This window comes from Rattus norvegicus, chromosome 1 (assembly GCF_036323735.1).
Source record: "Rattus norvegicus strain BN/NHsdMcwi chromosome 1, GRCr8, whole genome shotgun sequence".
Taxonomy (NCBI): Eukaryota; Metazoa; Chordata; class Mammalia; order Rodentia; family Muridae; genus Rattus; species Rattus norvegicus.
The window spans coordinates 21752047-21777102 of NC_086019.1; the positions used below are offsets into that span (position 1 = coordinate 21752047).

Below are 25056 nucleotides of genomic sequence, written 5' to 3' on the forward strand. Positions count from 1 at the left end.
AAGTGATGCAATGTAATATGTACTTACACTATATCAACACTGTGTTATAAACTCTAAGTGATCCAGCAGTAAGTTCAAGTCTACAGGAGGATGTGCATATCAAAAATACAAGGCTACTTTACAGAAATAAATTTATATTGTGTGGCTCTGGGTACTTGAGGAGGTTCTGGAACCTTTAGATACCTAGGAACAACCAGATTGCAAGGAAAAAGTTAAACAAAAAAATATATTTTGAACAGAATATCCTTCCATCTCCTAAGACAAAAAAAACCCCTCCATTCTAACCAATTAAATAAGCATGCAAAATAATTTAATTATCTAGAAATGTGTAAGAAAAAGATGAAAGATCAACACTGATAAAATCATCTTTAAGAAAACTAGCAACAGGGGGTTGGGGATTCAGCTCAGTGGTAGAGTGCTTGTGTAGCAAGCACAGGGCCCTGGGTTCAGTCTTCAGCTGGGGGGGGGGGGGGGAGGAGAGAGAGAGAGGGGAGGGAGAGAGAGAGAGAGAGAGAGAGAGAGAGAGAGATCAACAGTGTCAAAATAGAAGTTGTAACCCTGCCAGAACTAATTCAAAGTCTTAAACGACTTTAAAAACCTAACTTTAATATGTGCTACATTTAAGGTAAGGAGCCACCAGTTTATTTAAATCTGGTGATAAAACAAATTATAGAAAATGTTACATAAACTAGGATTTAGAACCGAAAACACACACTTAACTCTGATCTCTAGACAAGCTATTATATATAGTTTAGTGGTGAGGTATGAGAGAATGCACACACACACACACTCTCTCTCTCTCTCACCCAGCCGCTGCCACACTGAAATTCACACCAACCAAACTTCAGAAAGCAGCCTCAAAGGGCAGGAGGTGGGCTGTACATTTCCTTCTTTGCAGCCTGTCCCATGGATGGTAATGCACCTCTCAGTAAGATTACACAGTAGTGTAGGGGAATGTCGGGGCGGGGGGGCCTTATAGAAGAAGGGGAGGGGGATAGGATAAGGGGCTTTCCTGGGAAAGGGAATAACATCTGAAATGTAAATTAAAAAATCCAATAAAAAAAAAGATTACAAAGTGAAGAACTAAGTTATTGATGCTATACTTAGTAGTAATGTATTCAGTGACTTTGAATAATGGCACTAGTCCTAGTTAAAGCCACCCAAGTAAGCATGCTTAGCTCAAAAATGGCAACACTGACCCCATAAAGCCAGCTGGTGGTGTATGGTGTTTGGTGTCGTGTTAGTAGAGTCTTATATACTGCTCTATCTAATATACCGTTCCTTCTACAGACGTTAAGAGGAAGCAAGTCTTCCTAAAGCATTCTGTTGCTGCATGAAAGATGGCATCAAGGACTTTGCATGATAAATTTTGACAAAAATCTGGCATTTTTTTTTGTTGGTGTTTGATAGTCTCTGTTCAAGAATTTGAAGTTGTTTAATCCCTCCATAGTTAGAGATAGAAAAACATCCCTATGTAGACTTTTACCAATTTTATTCTGACTTTTCCCAGTATAACTTAAATGGTTCTTCATTTTCTAAAGAGAAAAATATCCCAAAGAAATGGCAACCAATTAGGTCTCAAACCTAATTAGGTCGCAAATGGTTAACTGTGATGCCAGTTTCTCCCAGAATCCTTCAGTCCCATCAGTAGTTATAAGGTATGGCTGGCAACCCCCAAATCTACCCTGAACTCTCCAGCCCAGAGGCTGGGCTCCCTCCCTATAAAATCCAGCTGTTTTGGTTCCTCGGCCCTTCTGTCTACCCTTACTCTCCTGACCCCTGGCTCTCCTCTCCCCGGTCTCCTAACATGGCCAGGGTCAGGGTCAGGCTCACTCTGGACTGCCCCAGATGCCCCCGTCTCTAGCTATGCTCTCCTTCATACCTACAGTCAGTCTCCTCCTCCTACCAGGAACAGTCCTGTCCTCCATGATAGCTCTTTTCGTCATTCACTACCAACAAGTGGGCACAGGCAAAGCTAACACCACAGACTCAACCCAGTGCCAGGAGAAAGGGTCAAAAACTCACAACTCTAAGTTACTTTCTTTCTTTCTTTTTTTTTTTTTTAAAGATTTATTTTATTATATATAAGTACACTGTAGCTGTCTTCAGATACACCAGAAGAGGGCATCGGATCTCTTCACAGATGGTTGTGAGCCACCATGTGGTTGCTGGGAATTGAACTCATGACCTCTGGAAGAACAGTCGGGTGTTCTTAACCACTGAGCCATCTCTCCAGCCCTCTAAGTTACTTTCAAATGGAAAGTTCATTGCTTTCAAAATGCAGCAACTGTCCCAAAAAAAAAAAAAAAACAAAACAAAACAAAAACAAAAAAAAAAAAACCACCTGGTATTTTAAAACCCAAAGTGCAAAGAGTATTAGAGACTTGCATGACTACTCAAAATTCAAAATCATCCTTTCAAGAGGAGACATTATTAAAGAAAGAAAGTTGGAATAAGGCATCACTGATTCACCCTTCCAAGCCCAACCCAGTCAGAGATTTACTACTTCAGGAAAAGTGAAGAATTCTCACAGTTCCCTGCAGGCTGCCAACTCCAGAAGGCTCCCTTCTGTAAAATGCTCTCACTCCTGGGTCTACACAGCCTTCTGCAGAAATATACCGAACTGTTTTCACTCAGTAAGGCCTGGAGAAATTTCTACACGTCAGCCAACTGCTCCTAAGTACTGAAGAAGCAGTGAAGAGAGGAAAGATGAGATTAGGAACACAAATGCTATCCAGACATCTTAGGAGAGAAGGATATGAAGTCTATAAAGTAGCCGGGCACAACCTTAATCCCATCTGGAAACAAAAGAAGTAGGATCTCTTGCAGTCAAGGCTGAACACACTAACAGCACATGAGCTGAATTCAAATCATGACTGAACACACCAAGAGTATGTGAGCTGGATGGGAATCAGATATGACAGACAAGAGTCATATAGCTGAGGAACACAAAAAGAGAGAGGATATGACCTATGACCGGGAACTTTATAGGAGAGCAGACAACTCAGGATGTGAAGGATGAGATCATTTCGTTTGCACAGGGGAGGGAAGATAGCCTGGGGTCAACACCTAACAGTCCCCAGTGACCAGCTATTTGTGGTGTAATTGAGACCAGCTGCTACAACTATAGGTTCTTTGAATTCTTGAAGTGAAACCAGAGCTTCTACCACTTCCAAGGCATGACACCCCTTGCCACTTTTAAAAAGAAATCAAGTCCTTCAACACAATTACCACCTTAAACCTTTTCTGTAAGGAGTAAATGGTCAGAGAACTACATTTGGATCTAGTCACTGGAATTCTAAACGTGCACATAAATTATTCCCAGCATGTAAGCTGGACGTAAATACACACGCCCACGCCCACCCATCTACGTGGGGTTTTTAGAGTATCACAACTTCTAGATCCACTGAAAGTATGTCGCTAACTTAAGGGGCACAACTGTAGTGTGAAAGCCAGCATGAGGCGGCAAAAGTAGACAGACACACCTGCAGGCAAGGGTAGCGAACGTAAGGATCAGCCTGAGAAGTACAGAGACCTTGCGGCACTCTGTCCTCTGCTGACAGCCTGCTCTCCAACTGCCTTACTCATTAATCAGGAGGAATGGTTCTGACATTCCAGTGTGGGCTGAAACAATGCCTTCAATTCTCAGACAAAGTCAACACGTGGGAAAGCTCGCACAGGCCAGAGGGGAATGTGAGCCTCACTCCAGATACAAGCGTACCCATGCTTCTCAAGTCTCCCCACTTCCACACTCTCCAACTTTCAAAACTACACTCCAATTTACAAGCTGTAGAAGATCCAGCTCAATCCTAGAAATACAGGAAGCAAATATTTTCATTCTTACTGAATCTGAGAATAGAAGAAAAGGCAGGAAGTCACTTGCCCAAGACTTACAAAGAGTCAACAGAAAGTAAACACAACCTCTGGCTATCCCCAGGACTTCAAATAAACCTCACTGTATTGTTCCTTACAGGAAAGAGCCCTGCTGTTTTAGCACACGGAGTATGTAAATGACTTCTGCAGCAGCAGCATAAAGACTCCTACAGCCAAGTGTGCGGAGACAGCAAAAACCCAGAAGACCCTGAAGTCTGCACAGCTTAAGCTCTGGTACCAATAGGTTGTCATATGTCACTTAAACAACAGAAGGAGATGAAAGCTGATGGGACCTTCATTTAAAAGCAGTAATCCTCACTGGTGACAGTGGTGCACATCTTTAGTCTCAGCACTCGGGACAGATGCAGGCCGACCTCTGTAAGCTGGACAACATGGAGAGCTCTAGGCCAATCAGGGCTAGATATATTTTGAAATCCTTTCTCAAAAATAATAGTAAAAATAACAATCCTCAGAAGTAAGATTTAAATTTTGTGTAAATTGTGTATAATTCAATTTATCAAATGATAATTTAGAATAAAATATAAAAGCAATTTTCATGGACAGTAAGTGAAATGTACTTAACAGTCTAAGCAAATGCATGAAGATACAGTAAGCTTTGGATAGAAGGAAATAAATGCATGAAGTCGCCGTGAACTACCGCTTCCTAAGCCAGAGAACACATAACTGAGTGCACACTGTCAAACCATTCCCACGGGGCCCTCTGAGCTTAGACAGTGTCTAATGCACTGTATCCAATCTTTGCTTGTCATTTCCACCTTCTGGGAGTCTGGCAAATGTGTGAGACATTCTTCAACCTGTTAATCTTAACTGGCCTCTCCTTTCTCAGAGGAAAACCAACTTCAAAGGTGACAAAGTTTTTGAAGCCAGTCTATTTGGCAGCTGTCTTCATCCTGGGGCTCCGGAGCAGAAGGGACAGATTCAGGGGGTCCTTGAGAGAAAAAGAATTTTGAAACAGCCAAAAAGAAAAAGAAAAAACCCAAAAACAAAATAGTAAGGGAAGTCACATGTATTCTACTGTCCCAGATACTGGGTGGGGGAGGCTGAGGGAGAATGTCCTCAGCTAAGGAGTTTGAGACCATCCTTGATAACATAGTTAAGCCCATATCAGAAAAGAAAAGAAAAGAAAAGAAAAGAAAAGAAAAGAAAAGAAAAGGGAAGAGAAGAGAAGAAAAGGGAAGAGAAGAGAAGAGAAGAGAAGAGAAGGGAAGGGAAGGAAAAGAGAAAGAAAAAGAGAGAAAGAGAGAAAGAAAACTGTGTGTGTTCTTTTCACTATCCATTCCTCTCCTACACACATAGGGGAAGAATGAATATTGATGGGTATATAGAAATGAACATATTAATACAGTTAAAAAACAGTAAAAATAATATATAATATGTATGTGTATGAGTGCATTACACATAACCTGAATGTTCATTCTATGCCGAGTGATCTAATGAGAAGAGATGACAGGACAAACCAATCTTACAGAATTAAGTTTCCTAACATTAAAGATATTCAATATAATAGTGTCACATCAGACAGTCAAAAATGGACTCTTCAGTGACAAAAACACTGATAGGTAATGCAGACTGCAACTTGCCCAAGTGGCCCAGTGCCTCAAACAAATCATATAACTGTCACCCACACGGGGCCATCCGTGCATGGACCAGTGCGGTGAATTTTTAACACCTACCCCTCCGCTACTGCAACAACACAGCTAACATTTTCCAAATCCTAACTGGCATCTTGGCCTTTTCCGACCCACTGTTCCCGGCCCCTCGGGTCTGGGGTTAGTTTCAATCTTATACCAGTATTTGAGGTCTTCCAAATCTTCTCTATTCTATAAAGACCGTGTGAATCTAGACATCCCATGTGGATTTCCTACAGTTGCTCACTTCTCTTTTCTTTGTGTTTGTTTTAAGACAGAGTTTCTCTGTATAGCCCTGGCTAAACTGGAACTCCTCATAGACCTGAGGAGGCCTCTCAGAGAAGTGGGATTAAAGGTGTGCAGTGTTTGTTTTAAGACAGAGTTTCTCTGTATAGCCCTGGCTAAACTAGAACTCCTCACAGGCCTGCCTCTGCCTCTCAGAGAAGTGGGATTAAAGGTGTGCAGCACCATATGCTTCTGGTTGGTGTCCCTCTACCTCTGTGGGGGAGAAATGATTAGGTCCTCTCTCCTGGCATGTCACAGAACCTAAGAACTGAAAACCAGACACAGTCCATACGGACATGGAAGACGAGAGAAATACAATTTTCTCCCAAGCCACAAAAACCCCTGCATGCCTTGGGCTGGATGTGCCTTTCCCAACTGCTCAAAAATTCACTAACAGCTAGATTCACACACACACACACACTTCCTCAAGCAGCACTCAGACACTAATTTCCGGTGTAGATCTGCAGACGCACAGATGGGCAGCTTCAACACATCACCCAGGAGTTGAGGCCAGCACTAGACAGGAAGCATGAGAGCACCCAACTATGGCTCACCCACCTCTGCACTCCACTCCTGAAGAGCAAACAGTAGGTCTGAGGAGACATCCAAATTAAGGTTGCCAAGCAACCACAGTGAGAAGAAAATTAGATGAAAGAAACATTAATTGCAACAAGGAGATCCAGCACGTAGCTTCTGCACTACTCCAACATCTACTAGGAAGAGGTGAATACGTCAGATTTAAGTCCTGCTCAACAGCTCAAGGAGCAGTCGGTGCCTAACGTCCGCTGCAGGACAGCCCCAGGAGTGTCTGCCCTGTTCTGTTTTGCTTTGTACCTGAGAAGAGTAAGGCATTCCCTCAACACAGCTGCTGTAATGCTGATTTACGACCTACTGTCTTCAAAAGTTTCTTCTTAAAATAGCATGTTAAACAATCCCATATTAAGGAAAAAGAGAATATAAATGAATACTCTCATAAAGTTTCGAGACTCTTATGCTTCCCCAATAAGCTTAATTCCTGGTGAATGAGAGGTGAGCTGCAGCGTTTAGCCTTGGGTACTGTCTAAGCTCTGCTTTGAGGAAGCACAACAAACTGACTTTCTGCAAACAACAGAAGCAACCGCACAAGACCAGCTACTCGTTTACTTGGTAGTATTCTAAAGCTAGGTCAGAGATCTCTACACACGCTGACACAGGCACAGGAGAGGCGAACTCAAACCAGTGTGCCTAAAAGACAGACACTTCCCAAGGAAAAACAAGAAACGTGGGGCACAAGTAAACGAAGACACCGCAAACGCAGGAGGGAGATACAGTCATAGGCATCTGGGCTATGAGAAAACCTGTGTAAACCCACCAGTTACAAGATAAATTTAAAAACTGGTTACTTCCATTTAAAAGGAACGGCAGGTGGTGAAGCAGGCAATTCCTAACCAAAGCAACTCCCTACAGTAATATCGGTACCTAATAAAATGGACTTAAGGTATAACAAATGATCAGGAAAACTGCCAACAATATGTAACTCTGAAGTTACTGATCTAGCCTAAGACTTCAGAAAATATAAATTTACAGGAATACTAAGGCAAATTATGAAATGAATGCAGCCGTTTTAACACACTTAGAAATCAGTAGTCAATGCTGTTAAACCACACAGACAAAAGACAAACATACTTAATTGGATCAAGGACAGATCCAAAGCTGTATAAATAAAAGAATGCCATGCTTACCCATGCTGACCGGATATCCTGGTTTAAGTGATCTTAGGCATAGCAGAATCTCTACTTTAGACCCCATTCTTAGCACAATATAACTAAAAACTGGGATTCTGAAAAAAAAGGAAGATTCTCCCCACATGTCCAAATTCTAAATCATACTCATGAAAAATTCCAAAGTCAAAATAAACTGTAACGCTATAGAAAATACTAGAAGGTGAAATTAAGAGCCAGAAAAAGCAGTATTTCTAAGTATTAAACTCAAAAATTAGAAAAACACAGGAATGGGCTGGGGGGGGGGCATGCTGAGTAAGCAAAGGGGAAAATATTACAAAGTAAAAAAGAAATATTCAGTAAACAAAACTTAGTTGTTGGTTTTGGGGGGAAATAACAGTACATTTGCAACAAAAATATATGGGAGGAGAGGGGAGGGGAGAGGGGAGAGGGGGGGAGGGGAGAGGGGGGGAGGGGAGGGGAGGGGAGGGGAGGGGAGGGGAGGGGAGGGGAGGGGAGGGGAGGGGAGGGGAGGGGAGGGGAGTATCCCTGGAGTGGATTCTGTACTTATCTGCTGGAGTTTCCTGCTAAGTGTTAGTTAGGGTCCTTTAAGTATAAAATCACAGCAAATCAAGATGCTTTGACTTCTTCCTTTACTACTTGTACCTTGATCTCTCAGCTGTCTCACTGCTCCTGCTATGACTTCAAGCATGATACTGAATAGGTATGGAGAAACTGGACACCCTTGTGTCTCTTGGCCTTGGGCTTAACCATGTATTAGGAGGTGGAGCCTCCTAACAAGTCATGAGGGTTCCATCTTCATGACTGATCTTCGTGCACTCAGACAAGACATTAAAGGAGCTGCTAGCCTCCTCTGACCCTGAGCAGCAGTTTTACTCCTCCAGGGCACATGAGGGATCAGCAGAAAGAGGCCATCTTAAAAACAGGAGGCCACCCACACACGCCGATCCACTGATACCCTGATCATTTTCAGTCTATCCGGGGGTTCTCAACCTTCCTAATGCTGTGATCCTTTAATACAGTTCCTCATGCTGTGGCGACCCCAACCGTAACATTATTGTCACTGTTCCTTTTGCTAGTGTTGAGAATTGTAGTATAAATATCTGATATGCAGGATGTGACCCACAGGCTGAAAATCGCTGAACTCTATTCTTTAAAATTTACCTCTTCTAAAGTATTTTGTTGTAACACAAGAACCAACTGAGATTAGGGGTCTTAATTCTTTGTTACTCCATATTTGAAATGCCTCAAATGACAGAACTATTATATATGCACAGGTAGAAGGACTAGACGGTTTATTAAAAAAAGATGATATAACAATTATAATGCTCCCTAAGTATCCTTGCCTGGCAATAGAATATATTCAACTATAATAAAAGCACCATTCAACTAGATAGACACAGATGTTTTTAGCAAGCTGTTAAATATGAACGCCACCGGTGATAGCACATGACTTTAATCCCAGCACTCACTCAGGAGACAGAGGCACGCAGATCTCTGTGGGTTCAATGCCAGGCTGATTTACAGATCAAGTTCCAGGACAGCCAGGGCCACAGAGAAACCCTGTCTCAAAAAAAACAGAATGCCAGGAATTTGGCTAATTTCTAGTCAGACCACCAGCAGTGCCAGACCACCAGACAGCTGTAGTTCCGAGGACACATTCATGAGCCCGAGTGCCAAGCTGCCACAGCTGCAGGCTGGGCTCTTCCAGCACTGGCAGTTACTGAGTCTAAGCCCTTACCTTCCTGCTGTGACCCTGAGAACGGAGTCTTACATGAAACGTAAGGAGCCGTTCAAAGAACTTCAACACAGTTGAGTGGACATTAACTATCAGAGCATGTCCTGTGAAAAAACGTCACTGTGAAGGACTGAGGTGACAGAAAGCCCTGAGCGGGTGCTCTAAGGCACCACACTGGCCCCTCGACATCGGTGCGGGAAATTACACCTCTTACAAAGCAGGCATCGTTTTACTAAACAAAACTGATGACCTAGGTTTACATCATTCTCTTTCTCAAGAGTTTAACTACCAAATTCTCATTATTCTAAAAGTCAACCTAAAACTACCATTTCTCAGGTAAGGCATCCTATAGAGGTAGTAGTCAAAGCTGATCCTTCAGAACAGACACAAACCATAGAGACTGAATGGTCGTGGCAGAACATCACCCTTGCTTGAAGGAAGTTAGTACATCAGGCATGGAAACAATGGCGTTCTTTCTACTTGGCAGTTAGTGTTTTAAAAGCACAATTGCAACAACCTGGCCTAAAGGAACTTGGTGAAAGGGGACACAGACTCATTGTGCGACCGAGAGAGCAGACTGCTTCCATTCTGCCAAGAAGACGAGTCTCTGCTCTGTCCCTGCCTCACCTCAAGGTCACAGCTGAATTCTGTGCCATCTAGGAGGGTCACTTTGGCCAGGACAGTCTTGGTCTTCTTGGCGGCTTTCTGAGAGGCCACCTCTGCCTTCAGCTCACTTGTCTGAACTTCCTTTGTCTCTCTTTTGGCTGCACCTCCTTCCAGTTTCTCTTCCTGTATATCCTGTATCACTTCCTCCTCCTTGTCCTTCCTCACTTGTTCAGCAGGCTGCCAAAACAAAAAGTGAGTCCGCATTAAAGTTAACTTGTAGAAGGCAACGTTAACAGGAAACAATGATCAAATCCACTGCTCCATGCAGACCGGTAACTTATCCAGGTTATGACTACAGCCCACACCCTCAGCCCCGAGAAGAATCTTTAATGAGAATTAGGATTTTTCAGTCTAACCGCTTTAAACTTAAGCTTTTAAAGCTTTTCACCCTTTCTTGTTCATTTTATCACCCACTATTTTGCCCGGTTAGTGATGTAGGCATTAAATAAATAAAAGAAACTATATTCCAGCGGCTATACTTAATAGCACGGAAATAACCAAGTTCCTAAAACCTTAATCCACAAGAAAACCTAGATTTCTACAGGCAAGCCAAACATGTGTCATTCTTTTGTTTGGTTTTGTTGTTTGGGAATGGTTTTTAAGACTCACAGGGAAGACTGAAGTGCAGTAATCCAAGTTTTGTATTCCAGACACACTAGGCTGAAGTAGTATCTCAAACAGAAGGGGAAATGATCCCAAACCAGCCAGCCCCTTTCCCCGTGTGCTGTGCCCTCATTCCAGTCTTCTCCAACCTACCTGGATCTCAGCACTGCTTTTCAAGGCTGATTTTTCTTCCCTGACCTCCACCTTAACCTCCAGGTGCTTCCTCTGAGCCATTTCTTCTGCATCCCCCTTGGCCCGACTCTCTTCTTCGGGAAGGGTATCCTCTTTGTCTAGGATCTGGTCTTCCCCATCAGCTTGAGTAGGCTCTTTTTTATCTCCGCCATCTTTGGCTACTACAAGGCTGTAAGACTTCTGCTTCTTAAGCCATGGGGGTATGAAGCGAGAGATGCCCCTGTTCTCAGATGGATCCTTCCCTCGCTTCCGCCGGTGGGGACTGCTTTGGCTTTCAGCTGTAGGGCCTGGCTGGGAGGCTTTCCCTTCGTCCAGCTCAGACGCTGCAGTCTGCTCATTCTCTACTACTTCTTTAGCTTTCTCCTTGTGGGCATCTGCTCCCGATGGGTCAGAGCCCTTCTTCACTTCAGATGCAGAGGCAACTTCAGTAGTCATGGTTACAGCTTACACTGCAACAAAATAGAAACCACAAGATAATATTTTAGAATTTCCCACCTTCAATCTGGTGGTGAGGGGATGGAAAGGGCAAGGCAGGGTAGGAAGAGGAACAGACGAGAAACCGCAAAGGCACTGTTAAGGAAAAAGGCACAGACGAACTCAAGACTACTTGCTCTATTAGAACTCCGGAACCCAGAAGCATCACAATGGTGCACACTTTGGAACACAGAGTCACCCAAACCTAAGAGAGAGCGATTACTGTTATCTGATCCCAACTAGTTATATAACTACACAGAAAGTCTAGTGCATATGGTTCTCCTTTACTTCTGGCCTTTATTCCTTATTGGCAAGTATTTTAAAAACCACTTTTAAATGCTGGGTGCTTAATAGCAATAATATCTTACTGAAACAAGACTGACTAATATTTTGCTTTCCAGTGTTATATCCTGATTCTCCTGCACTTTTCAAAAAGTTAAGCTTCTAAGAAAATTAAAGCCAAAATCAGAACTCCAAGCCTCTACCCTACCCAATCTCAATCAATCTCTCTCTCTCTCTGTCTCTCTCTCTCCCCCCTCCATCCATTCCTCCCTCCCTTTCTCCCTCCCTCCCTCCGTGTGTGTGTGTGTGTGTGTGTGTGTGTGTGTGTGTGTGTGTAAAAAGTAAAGGTCCTAATCCAAAGTAAAAAAAGATATTATAGAATATATATAATTAGGGAAAATATACCTAATGACCCTCACAACTAATGAAACAAAACTGATCCAATCTAAAAATAACTGGCAGCCTAAACTTTATACAAGCAGAGAGGGCTCCTTAAGCATAGCAGACAGGAGGCACACGGAGCCAGCCCAAGCTCCCTGATCCCCTCCCCCTCATGGTGTTATCCCATAGCGTTCTGAGTGCTGGTGCCCTAGTTTCTTAAAGGGTACAAATACCAACAGCTTTAAAAGGAAACTAAAGCACAACTGTCTTAAAGCAGAGTCACAAACCACACAAGTGACCCTGTGAAAACACACTGTGTCAATATACTAGAATGTGGTTTAGTCAAGAGAAGAAGGCTGTAACACATGCTCTCTCACATGGGCACATACTGAAATCAAGTGCTTCCAGAGCTCTGGAGCCTTACGTACTAATGTGATAAGATTCTTGTTTCAACAGCCCAGCCTGACTGTAGGGTCTAAAATGGGACAGAAGCAGAAAGACAGCTGGCAAGTGGTTGCAAAAATGCAGGCATGGTTCATTTATTAAGGCCAAAGCAATCAAGAAGAGAGTAAGAAATGAATCTCATGAAAAAGACATAAACCATGGAAAGAGAGAAAAAGAATCTTGGGAAGTTATGGGAAGTTGGGGAAGTTATCCGTGGATACAGGATATCCAGGAAGATGGGTCTAGCCAAGACATAGAACTTGACTTTGTTTCCTGTGACTGCCAGATTTGTAAAGACGTCTAGCTGGCCAGTAGAGAAAACAGGCTTTGAAAGAGTCTAGATGTGCACTAGGGACAGCACTTGGGAGCTGTGATCACCTAGGGACCCAGTTCTGCTCAGTACTAGGGGACTCCACAGAGAGTCCTCACTACTACCTACAGAAGGAAGACAGGAAAGGCCTGGGAGCCAGGAGAGAGAGAGTGAAACGGCAGAGCAGAGGGCTGACTGACTGTCTCTGAGCGCAGTACTACAAAGGAAGACAGAGTTAAAACTACCAAAGCCACGGGTCTTCCCATTCTCAGGTATTTACAATTCAAAACACCCACCAACAGGAAGGGAGATACAACTGGATCTATAATGCCCAGAAAATGTCTTCCTTCAATCATATTTAAGATGACTATATATACATTAGTCACATAAAACCAAAGCTGATTTCTAGCATACACTTTCTAAATTACATCTTGAGAAGTGAATAAATATCTAGGTAAAATTAAAAGAGAAACGCCCCACACTTGTACAAGCTAACCAAGATAAGCTGGCAGCTAAGTACTCGGCCACAAGAGACAGGGGAACAAGCACCTGACCATATGGCCAAAACATTCAGAAAGCAGTGAAATACAAAACTGAGGTCCACTGTCGTGTTAACAAACCAATACCTGTGCACATTTCACTCAGGACGGCCCACTGTGCTGGCTTTGGGAACAGCCGCCAGAGTGCGAGGCCAGTGAATGAAGGCCTCAGAGGCTGGCACTATTACCAGGGGTGACTGTGGCCGGAAGTGTGTTGCTGTGGGGGCAGGCTTGAGGTCTCCTTGCTCAAGCTGGGTCCAGTGTGGCACAGAGTGTCTCCTTGCTGCCTATGGATCTATATGAAGACCTCTCAGTTCCTTCTCCAGCACGTCTGCCTGTTCACCATGCTTCTTGCCATGATGTCCGTAAACTAAACCTCTGAAACTGTACGCCAGTCTCGATTAAATGTGTTCCTTTATAAGAATCGCTATGGTCATGGTGTCCCTTCACAGCAACAAAACAATGACTGAAACAAAATCAGCAGCTCACTGTGTCCCACAGTGTGCACTTTCTGTTCTTTAAAACATCCATGAATGGATCACAAAACTCCTGCTTTACAAAAGATCCGTGTCAGTGTGTGGAAATGATTATAGAACATGCTTTAAGTGTGTTCTCTCCATAAGTAGCTCTACCCCACAAAAACTTATCACATTGTATTTGAAAGTCATTGCTTAGCCATGTGATCAAAAACTAAAGAACAGAAGCTGAGACAAACTGCTAATGTGGAAATACAGAGCGCAAGTGAACCAAGCAGAGCTGCCCCTCACACTGCACCAGTGACCCCTGTCCACACCCCGGAGCTGCCCCTCACACTGCACCAGTGACCTCTGTCCACACCCTGGATCTGGCCTCACACTGCATCAGTGACCCCTGTCCACACCCCGGAGCTGCCCCTCACACTGCATCAGTGACCTCTGTCCACATCCCAGAGCTGGCCTCACACTGCATCAGTGACCTCTGTCCACACCCCAGAGCTGGCCTCACACTGTACCACTGACCTCTGTCCACACCCCAGAGCTGCCCCTCACACTGCACCAGTGACCCCTGTCCACACCCCAGAGCTGGCCCACACACTGCACCAGTGACCCCTGTCCACACCCCGGAGCTGCCCCTCACACTGCATCAGTGACCTCTGTCCACACCCCGGAGCTGCCCCTCACACTGCACCAGTGACCCCTGTCCACACCCCGGAGCTGGCCTCACACTGCACCAGTGACCTCTGTCCACACCCCGGAGCTGCCCCTCACACTGCATCAGTGACCTCTGTCCACACCCCGGAGCTGGCCTCACACTGCACCAGTGACCTCTGTCCACACCCCAGAGCTGGTCTCACACTGCACCAGTGACCCCTGTCCACACCCCGGAGCTGCCCCTCACACTGCACCAGTGACTTCTGTCCACACCCCGGAGCTGCCCCTCACACTGCACCAGTGACCTCTGTCCACACCCCGGAGCTGCCCCTCACACTGCACCAGTGACCTCTGTCCACACCCCGGAGCTGCCCCTCACACTGCATCAGTGACCTCTGTCCACACCCCGGAGCTGCCCCTCACACTGCATCAGTGACCTCTGTCCACACCCCGGAGCTGCCCCTCACACTGCACTAGTGACCCCTGTCCACACCCCGGAGCTGCCCCTCACACTGCACCAGTGACCCCTGTCCACACCCCGGAGCTGGCCCACATCACTCAGTCGCACAGCTGCTATAAACAGAAAGCAATGGACAGAGCTTACCAAGCTGTGGAGTCAGCATGAAGGTAGACCTAACTCTATATAAACAAGCTTGTTCTTAAAACAGCTCAACCCAGCTCCACTCTGCTTACAAGATGACCGCTTAAACAAATCTCTGCATCAGGACAGCGTGACTGCCACATGTGCTCACCATAATCACCACGCTTGTAACTCTCGCATTCAGATGTGGAGGGGCCTCCGCCCAGAAAAATGAAGACCGGGTGCCATGTGGTATGCTTCCAAAAACGGAAATCGGGGTTGTGAACTCCTCGAAGGCACGGCTCTTTCTTTCATGCACAGCAGGAGCATCTAGACTGGTCCTCGGAAGGTGGCAATCGCTATTCAGAAAATACTATTTTCTGGGCATTGTGAAACTCTAAGTATCTAGTTCATGTAAACCGGGAGGTGGCGGCTCAGGCCTTCAGACCCCATACTTGGGAGGCAGAGTGGATCTCTGAATCTGAGGCCAGCCTGAAGTACAGAGCAGGCTCCCCGATATCCAGGGCTATGCACACAAACTCTGCCTCAAAAAACAAAAACCAAGAAACAAGCAAAATCTGGTCCGATATCCTCATTTTATCAACAAGGGAAAAGATTGAGCAAGCAGGATGTGCTCAAGGCAGCAAAGCCTAACGAGCAAAGACAAAACAAACCAACATTTCTCAAACTATATAGCGCTCATTAATCTTTAATTAGAATCGCCCAACTCCATCATTAGTATATAGTTATATAATATACTAAGTAAAGATTTCTCTACTTATCAACAACCAAAGGAACAAACAGCCCATTAGATGCTGGTCTGACACAATTGCCATGTTGGCATTCTCCAACTGGGGCCGATGAAAGTGTCTACTATTGTGACAGCTCCAGGGGAGAAAGCATGCATCACTGAACAAGCAATCAAGCAGAAAACTATCAACAGAGACCAGTGATGGTTAGTAGAAATGATATTTAAAACAAACGACAACAAAACACTCTTTATGTCCTTGTGGTTTAAAAAAAAAAACATTTATACCAAGTTGTTGCTGCTATGCCAGCTTAAACCATCTACTATACACCTGCTGTTTAAAACACAGGTTAGTCATCAGCACTACACAAAACACACAGCCACACGACTTCGGAAAAATGTCCAGGGTCAGCGCTAATGGCGGCTCCAGGTGTCTCCTCCAGACCGTAAGGAGGGCTATTGGCTCCCTCCCTGTGCTAAGACCAGAAGCAACCCATTTCTCCTACCACAACATAAAGAAGTATTCAAGGAGCCAAGATTAACAAAAGGGGAACAGGAACATTTTTAAACTTCAACACTAGTGGTAATAGGCTGCGGGATTTTTTTTTTCCACTCTGAGAAACAGAAACAAAACTCTTCTACAAATAGCCATGAATATAAAAATATATTGACAATGTGTGGACAGTTCTAATTCAGCTGTTTTCTAGAGCTAACAAAATTAATACTCATCTGCCATGTTCGTGACAGCCTAAGAGATGAGTAAAGAACCTTGCTAACACCCACAACTGCCCACTTGTTCATCTCCCCAAACTGCCCACAGCCAGAGAGAAGGTCTTTTTAATACCCACGATCTTCCATTAAAACAGACAGATGATTCAGCAGCTACCCAGTTCTACTGAGGAAGCAGAGGGTGATGCTTCTCACATATACTAAACAGTAAAGAGGAAGAAAGGTGGGAGAGCAAAGGGGAAGGGGAAAGGGAAGATAAACATGAGAGGAAAGAGGAATAAAAACAGGCTGACAACATGGCTGCGAGGACTGATGTATACAGTTCACTAGTCTAAAGTGTGCTAAGCGTGAGGGAGGAGGGGGAGGGAAGAGGAGGAGGGAGGAGGGAGGAGAGAGGAGGAAGGAGGAAGAGTCTTTGTAGCTTTGTTTCTCCTAAGCATGAGATGGTCTAGAAATGCTATGCCCGCTATCCACTAAGTACAATACTCTAAAAGAAATGATTGGTCAGTGCACGGCCTCTGCGAAACGGCATCGATGTAAAAATGCTTACTGCTTCTATAAAGACGTAAACTAACATCTGCTTGATATTAAGACCACACACTGAAAAGACATGAGCTACAAACTGCCCTTTGCTAGTTCCAGGATAGGCTAGATCGGGTTTCATCCAGAGCACCGAGTTTCCCTGTCTCTTTTTTTAACAAAACCCATGTTTTGTTCAGTCTCTGTCGCCTAACTCGTGTATGGACATTCACGATGGGTCCCAGGGCAGACTCTGTTGGTTTACAGCAGCCCTGCGGTCTCCCTTTCTTTGTGAAGAAGACATGCATTCATCCGTTCGCGTGTTCCCAGGAAAAGATTCCTCCTCTACGAGGTAGTCAGCTTAACTGGCTCTGAACACTGTAGCAAGGTTGTAATCATCTCCAATCCACTGGGAAGAAAGCCTAAGGAGGAGTCGGCTCAGGACAGAGTGCTGAGGGGAATTACAGAAAAGAGGACCTCCCCGTCACGCCAGACCAGTCGGGTCCCATTTTCTGTGACATAACATAACATGCTCTCCTGTGGGTGAAATAATTGCCAAAAGGCATTCAGAAGTTGACATGGCTAAAGGTGACCATGGAGCTGAAATTTAAAAGGCAGTCAGTTGCTTGCAGTCCTGGTGAGAGAAATGTACCCGAAGGCCAAGCAGGAGCTCATCTATGACCTTGACAGACAGGAAGCTGAACCAAGGTAAGAGGTCAGTCCAACTCTCATCTGGGCTATTTAAAAAGAAAAGGGAAACACAGCTACAAATTTATAGTGGAGGTAACCCCTTAGTCACATGATCACTGAGCACGCCTACTGATAGAGTTGCGTTTGAATACCGATGTGCTGAAGACTATCTGCTACAGACAGCCGAGAAATCAATTTGTGAATAGCTATATCCCAGGGAAGAGCATGATGGTACACACCTCTTATCGAAACCCTGGGGAGGTAGACACAGGTCTTGTAAGTTTGAGGCCAGCCTGCTCTACATTCTGAGTTCCAGGCCAGCCAGAGCTACCAGCGAGACCCTATCTTAAAAAGCAGAAAGCTATCACAATCCCAAATATGTATTTTAAATCAACAGTCTCACTAACCTAAATTTTAGTTTGAAAGCATAGTATGTGAAAGAAATAACGTTCACGTGCACACATGTATCTACTTGTATACTAGGAGACTAAACTAGCTGGTTTTGTGTGTCAACTTGATACGAGCTGAAGTTAGCACAGAGAAAGGAGCCTCAGTTGAGGAAATGCCTCCATGAGATCCAGCTCTAAGGCATTTTCTCAACCAGTGATCAAGGGGGAAGGACCCAGCACATTGTGGGTGGTGCCGTCCCTGGGCTGGTAGTCTTGGGTTCTATAAGAGAACAAGCTGAGCAAGCCAGGGGAAGAAAGCCAGCAAGAAACATCCCTCCATGGCCTCTGCATCAGCTCCTGCTTCCTGCCCTGCTTGAGTTCCTGTCCTGACTTCCTTTGGTGATGAACAGCGATGTGGAAGTGTAAGCTGAATAAACCCTTTCCTCCCCAACTTGCTTCTTGGCCATGATGATTGTGCAGGAGTAGAAGCCCTGACTACAACAGAGACAAACAATAAATGTTCACATGCACATTGTAGCTACGTGTATACTAGGGAGCAATCCGGAGACTCTCCAAGAGTAACCGAGTGTGGGAAGTGAGAGAGTGAGGTGCAGTGCAGGAGAAAGGAGTTCTCACTGAGCCAACATGCTAATGAGATGAAGTACTTCCGCACTGCATGAGGACAGGTTTACACACTGAGAGCGCAGCAGAGCCACCCTGCCCTGTCCCCCAGCTCCAAACATAGAAACAGCGTGAGTACAGACAGCTTCCGGGCCACTCCAACTCAGAAGCACGAAACCGACTTCCTAGTGAATGGAGTTTAATGCCATCTCTTATAATGCTCAAAGTAACTGATTTTTGTTAGTCTACCTGAAATATTCCACAAATTAACCTCATCTCACATAGACTGTTTAAAAACCTATGCGTTTAGAATAGTGGTCCCTTTTTTTATAAAAGTATTTTCATGGGCCTTCAAGATGGCAGAGTAGGTAGAGGCCTTGCCACCAAGCCTGTGCTGTGCACTTGATCCTGGGGCTCACCCATGCTCCTTGGCACGCTGCACACACACCTTATACACTCTTACGTAAATGCAATAAAAAGTAAAACTTATTCTCGGTTCTATATTTAAAATGAGAGGCTGGAGCTCCTGAGAAAGCCTTGCTTGTTCCTTTACCCTTCCAACCTCAGGGCAGTGGAGAAGTATTGTCTTCGACAGAACGGTGTGGTGCGGGGAAGCTGACTGATCACTGCTACCGTGTGCTGAAGGAAGGGAAGCATGGCGTGCACCACTTCTCTGAAAGCAGGGCATCTTTTTTAAAGGGAAGATAAAGCAAAAAGGGAAAGTGGGTGTAAGACAGTCACGTGTAAGTGCTCCTGATCCCTTTCGGCACCTTCCTCTTCATTTGTTGGAAAAGCAGCAGCAAGTTGGCCTCATAATCACGGAGATGTCACACTTCCTGTCCACACCTCCTCTCTGGCCACATCTGCTACCCTGCGCCCATAAAGAGGGACATTTTTGTGAGATGAGTAAAACTTCATGTTCCCAGCGCAATGCCATACATCCGGTGGTTTCTCAATAATACTTTTACGTTGTTCCTAGTAGCTAGGGAACATTTATTAGATCCTCATCAAATATACTTCTCAGAGCAGGGTCAGAACCATGACTCCTCGTGAGTTTAACAGACACGGTGAAACACAATTTTCTTGAGCTCACTACAGCTACCCTCTCCATACAATGCTCATGCAACTGGAACGCTCGCACTTGGCATCAAGTGCTAATCAATAACCAGTTACCTTTTCCTGTCTAAATAAACTTAGTCCTTCGGCAACAAAGTAACAGCTGTATTTCTACAGGCTCTTCCCAAAGAAGCTAAAGACAAAGCCACCAAGGTTAACTGCATGGGATAAACACGCGGGCTGCAGACGCTGCATTTTAATGGGTCATAAGACAAAAGCTTGTCAAAGTTAATCAATGTCCCAGACTATGACATGTCTACCAAGCTGGGGCCTGCTTTCAAATCCTCTTCTGTGTAAGCCCCGGAATGCTGTAATATAAACACGCATGCTCTCGGGGAGGGGGGGTACGGTCCCTCATTACAGCAGGGCAGTCCCTGTGGTGTTAACAGAGCCACAGAGATCACCAGCCGGTCACTGCGTACCACTTTCTACTGTTAGGGAGTAGCGATAAAACCAGTTTGAGGTTTCTCTTCATTTTTAAAGGAAGAGTACTGGATGAGTAAATCCGATAAAGGTAAAACAAAACTTACCTAATCCCATATAAATGTCAGAATCTAAGCAACAGAATGAATTCCCTCAGTATAGCCAAACTAAGTGTTTGGAAACAAGACAGAGAACATTATGAAAAGAGCGTATAGCTCTTGACGACAGCAACTGCAGAGGCGGAACTGTGGGAGTTCCCAGTTCCCATCTCTAGGAGCTAAAGAACAATTCCTTTTCCAGATACATTAGGGGGGAATTCTGTAAATTACTACTACAGTGAGATTTTTCACCCTTCAATGTTAAAAAAAAAACAAACAAACCCAACAACTATGCAACTATGCATTGCCTTCAGAGCCATTAGAGAAGAATCCTATGGTTCCTCAGACAGGAGGTGTCAAACAAAGTAGAAGGTGAGGCAGCAGGACAGGTGGGTAACAAACCAGCCCACTGCTCCCCAGGCCCCATCCGAAAGGCTACTTGTGTTAGATAACCTAGAAAAATGCAAATGACTGGTCTGAACAGGATTCGGGCCACTAAAAAACACCTATGAATGCAGTCTCAGTCTGTCTGTCTGTCTGTCTCCCCCCCACCCACCCCCCCCCGCGCGCGCACACACACACACACACACACACACACACACACTTTGAAAGGGGCTTACAGCAAATGTAACAGCACAACATTCTATTACCAGAGTATGCATACCCGACTCCCATCTACTCAGTGCACTGGCAGACCCCAAATTGCCAACCTCCTAGACTAATAAGCACACTTTCAACAACAAACTTCCTTTCACAAGCAGAAAACAAGCAGCAAGTACCAAGTGCTCCAGCAGAACTCTTCTGGACACACATACGAAAGCAGCATCGAGGTCCACGCCAGCTGCCTCCTGTTTCCCATCATTGGAAGGCTGTGGAGAGCCTATGGAAAGCCAGCTCCTAGAGCTTAGTGAGCAGGCCCCACCCTAGGGGACCCTGCTGGAGAAGGGCATGCTCAGTAGAAAAGCTCAGCTTGCTTCCAAGTCACCTCATTCCTCAGCTAGAAAATTCATGTGGCCCAAAGCGCTTCCTGCTGCCTTCCAATGCAGTTAACTACATAAAGACTGTCTCAGTGACAAACTCCCATTCTGGAACTGCAATTTTCATGATTGAAACCATTACTAAGAATGCCTTACATTTTACATTTTATTTACTTACTTAGAGAGAGAGAGAGGAAGAGAGGGAGGGTGGCATGGAGGGAGGGACAGAGAGACAGAGACAGAGAACAACTTCTGCCAGTCACTCCTTCTCTCATGTGAGTCCAGAAATCAAACTCAGGCCATCAGGCTTGGCAACAGGCATCTTCACCCACTGAGCCAGCTCAGAGGTCCCATCAGTTTGATGGTAGTAATTTTTGTTCCCCTCAAGAGCCAAAGACTCTAACATTAGGCACGAGAAACTCTTCTGAGCTGTTGTTAATAAGGCTGTCCAAGAAACTCACAGAACATGCTAAGTCCCTGCTGTTGCCTGTGGTTGTCCCCTAAAGGGGGAAGTAAATCTGCACTGGTGACACACTGCAGACACAGGGCCAACAGGACTTTGCTTGGATGTAGCAAGGTCTGAAAAGTTTGAAAAGAGTATTTTCCAATCAGAAGGAAAGCATTTTAGATATTTCAATAACCAAGATTTCACCTGTACCAAATAGCCAAGAAAGAATGTCTTCTTCATGAGAAGACGTACTCAAGGTAAGATTTTGTAGCAGCTCCAAAAAGATTCCTCTGTCAAACTACACAAATGTAAACTTTAGTGTTGCTCTACACAGTGAAAGCAGGCTATCCCCAGTTTTCCCTGCACAGTGAAAGAGCAATTTGCTGAGATCCTCAGTAGAACCCATTTTATTTTCAATTCAAAGTATAACCCTTTATTCATAAATTTTAACTATAAACCTACTTTAAACTTACTTACACTTACTTATTCTGTACATTAGAAGCATATACAAGTACGCGCACCATGGTGAGTATGTAAAGGTCTGAGGAAACTTATAGGAGCTAGTTAGTGTGTTCGTTCTCTCTCTCTCTCTCTCTCTCTCTCTCTCCTCCCCCCTGAGTCTCAGACTGAACTTAGGTATTCAGAGTTGCCAAAAAGTACCTTACTCACTGAGCAACTCACAAGCTCTTAAAACACATTTTAATAAATATTGGTCATACAAATTTATTACGTATACAGTTTCAGACTTTGTCTAAAACATACTGCTCCGTGGAATAAAGAAACCCAGCAGCCACTGACCTACAGCACTAACACCAGTGACCTAGGCATTAGCCAGCAGGTCTCCAAGCCCTAGCTCAAACATCTACCACACCTGCATGTCCTTCTTTTCTTTACCCTAGCTGTGGAGTAAGCAACATGTCCCCTACAATCTGCACTCTGTGGTTGGAGGCTTTAATAGGATCTAACAAATTTGGAGTGAGGTTGGGGCAAGGGGTCCTGATGATAAAGGTAATGGGGCTACGAGAACTTAGACCACAGCCACCTAACTATAACCCACAAGGTCTTACTAGGAGTGCCGCTGCCAATTTCAGTCTGGACGTGCAACCTCCAGAGCTGTGGGAGGGACGGTGAGCTTCAGCCAGCCAGTCTCTGATGTTTTGTTACTGCAGCCTGACCCTCACAGCCATGGAAGCCATCGCTACTACTCAGCTTCTGAAGCTTCAAACTGAAGACCCCATTCATGAGACCCCTGAGCCAACCGCACGCTGGAGAGATGGAGAGAACTAAGCGGCAGTGCATCTATTGAGGCTCCAGGATGTGGAAATAAACCCAAAGATACTAAGTGTGCTCCTGCACTCATGCGCCCATGCAGAGGAAGGCCAAAACTACACTGGAGCCTGCTTCAAAGCAGGCAACTTTCCATCTCTGTCATCAACACCCTTGGTTTCTAGATTATCAAACTGCACCCAGGGGTGAAACAGCCTTGGCAGCTTAGCCACAAGATTGTCGGCAGAGAATTAACAAATGTCCAACACCATGTAAATTACTTATTTCTGAAAAGATTCTGAAACAATTCAAAGTACACAAGCTGAAACACGGCTTGCATTTTGTTGACACACACTTGTATGTGTTACATGCGTCTTCAGAAAAATATTTTTAAACTCTATATTTTTAATGCTGTACCATCATTATCATAAAACTAAAATAAGAAAGTTTCTCCTTAAAATGTGGTTTGTATAACTAGTCAAGAGAACTGTTTGTACAATTGTCGGGTAGAAAACATTATCCTTTATTTGTGAATAAGAGTCTATAGAGATTTTAATCTTAAACCTGGGGGGAGGACTCAATAACCTGGCAGTCAGCTCAAGACTCCAAACCCTGGAAAGTGCAAACTCAGGTAGCTGTGGCACCATGAAAGGACCAGAAACATTCTGTGAGTCTTCCTTAGCAAGTGAACATCACCTGTCAAACCAGGGGACACACGGACAGCACAATTTCCTAGCAGAGCCCTGAAACCACATGGAAAGCCTGTCTCACCCCAAATAAGCCCCCTCCCTCCTAAGACAATTGGACTGACTGGGACGAGACATTCCCACCCAACAACCATCTTGTGAGACTGTACACCTCCACCACGACCCCACTATGGACGAGTTTCCTGACTCTTTAAATGGATGTTCATTTTCTAAAAGGCTATTGTGTCTTAGGACAGTGGCTCCTGGTCCATTAAGCTGGGGTCAACAGAAGACAGAGGCAGGACAGGGAGAACACCTGCGGTTCCAGGTGCACACTGTCTGTGGACCACACAGCATCGCTTAATGGCTTTCAGGCTCGGAATACAGACTGATCTGTAGATGAGTCCTCTGTCCTGGCATCATCATGCACACATGTTCAATTGTATTCCTTAAAATGCAGCATTCTACAGATCTGTAGGAAAAAATGCACGATATGACTTGGCTTTTTCAAGTTATACAGAGACAAAGTGGGGCGAGTACAAGGGAAAGGAGAAAGCAATAAAGGGGTAGGGGTCACAGCTCTGTGGAAGAGAGCTTTCTTAACATGCACAGGGAGCTACGTTCAGTTCCCAAATACCAACACACACACACACACACACACACACACACACACACCCCGCAAAATAAGATGGTGGTTCAAATATCCTAATTAAAAAGTTACTGCTTTGAAGTATCAAAAAGTATTCTGACAAAGCTCTTAACAAAAAAAATAAATAAATAAAAGACTATAGCATAACAGAAGTATACAACTGGACTAATGTCAAAATTCAGCAACGGTGTCTGTTTTCCACTCTACTCTGTGACTGTCAGAAGCCAAAAGAACAACCCACTGTCAGTGACCTTAATCTGCTGAAGGCACGGTGGGCGGCACCTAGACCTGGAAGATCCCTCAGTCTATAGAATGAATAATAATAGCTGAGAAAGGGGGCTGCTGGGAGCAGAGACAGAACAGACTGATGTTCTCAGGGCTAGCTGAAGCAGAGAGGACGGACTTTCTAAGTTCAGGTAAACCAATTAGTTACTGTAAATGGCTTTCAAATCTGGCCCTTTCAGAGCTCACTTTGAAGGCGGGACACCTAGCAGAACTCCACTCTGATTTGCTTGGGTGGGGGGCGGGGGAGGGTGTCTGCTGAAGCCAGAGGAGAGGCATTCTCCCAACCAACAGTACCTAAAATTTTTATTTGAAATGCTTAAGAAGCATTTGCTGAATTCCTCCTTGCTATCAGACCACATACATCAGGAGACAGACACATAAACAAATCATTAGGCCACTTGTGATAAGAAATGTAGGTACAGAAAAGATGCAGAGTTGTCCCACCAACTCCCCAGGGACACGCTCTGCAGTGAACAGAGGCTACAGTTAGGTAGGAACAATTCCCAGGCTGCCTTAAAGGTGAACAAGCAAAATAAAATGAATTC

The 25056-nt window shown here is 44.7% G+C and overlaps 1 protein-coding gene across 50 annotated transcripts in view; it reads right to left on the bottom strand.

The window, feature by feature from the left end:
- Positions 1–25056, bottom strand: part of Epb41l2 (erythrocyte membrane protein band 4.1-like 2) — a 174771-nt gene that overhangs the window by 69711 nt on the left and 80004 nt on the right. For 47 of the 50 annotated variants that reach the window (XM_039099066.2, NM_001400827.1, XM_039099143.2 and 44 more), the window contains 2 exons: positions 10689–11176; positions 9894–10109 (listed from right to left, as the gene is read on the bottom strand). In XM_039099066.2, the coding sequence (XP_038954994.1) occupies positions 9894–10109; positions 10689–11162 (690 nt within the window). In that variant the 5' untranslated portion in view covers positions 11163–11176. Of the gene's footprint in view, positions 1–9893; positions 10110–10688; positions 11177–20979; positions 24706–25056 lie in introns of those variants that run through there. The other 3 variants (XM_063265410.1, XM_063265449.1, XM_063265510.1) reach the window with 3 other exon arrangements.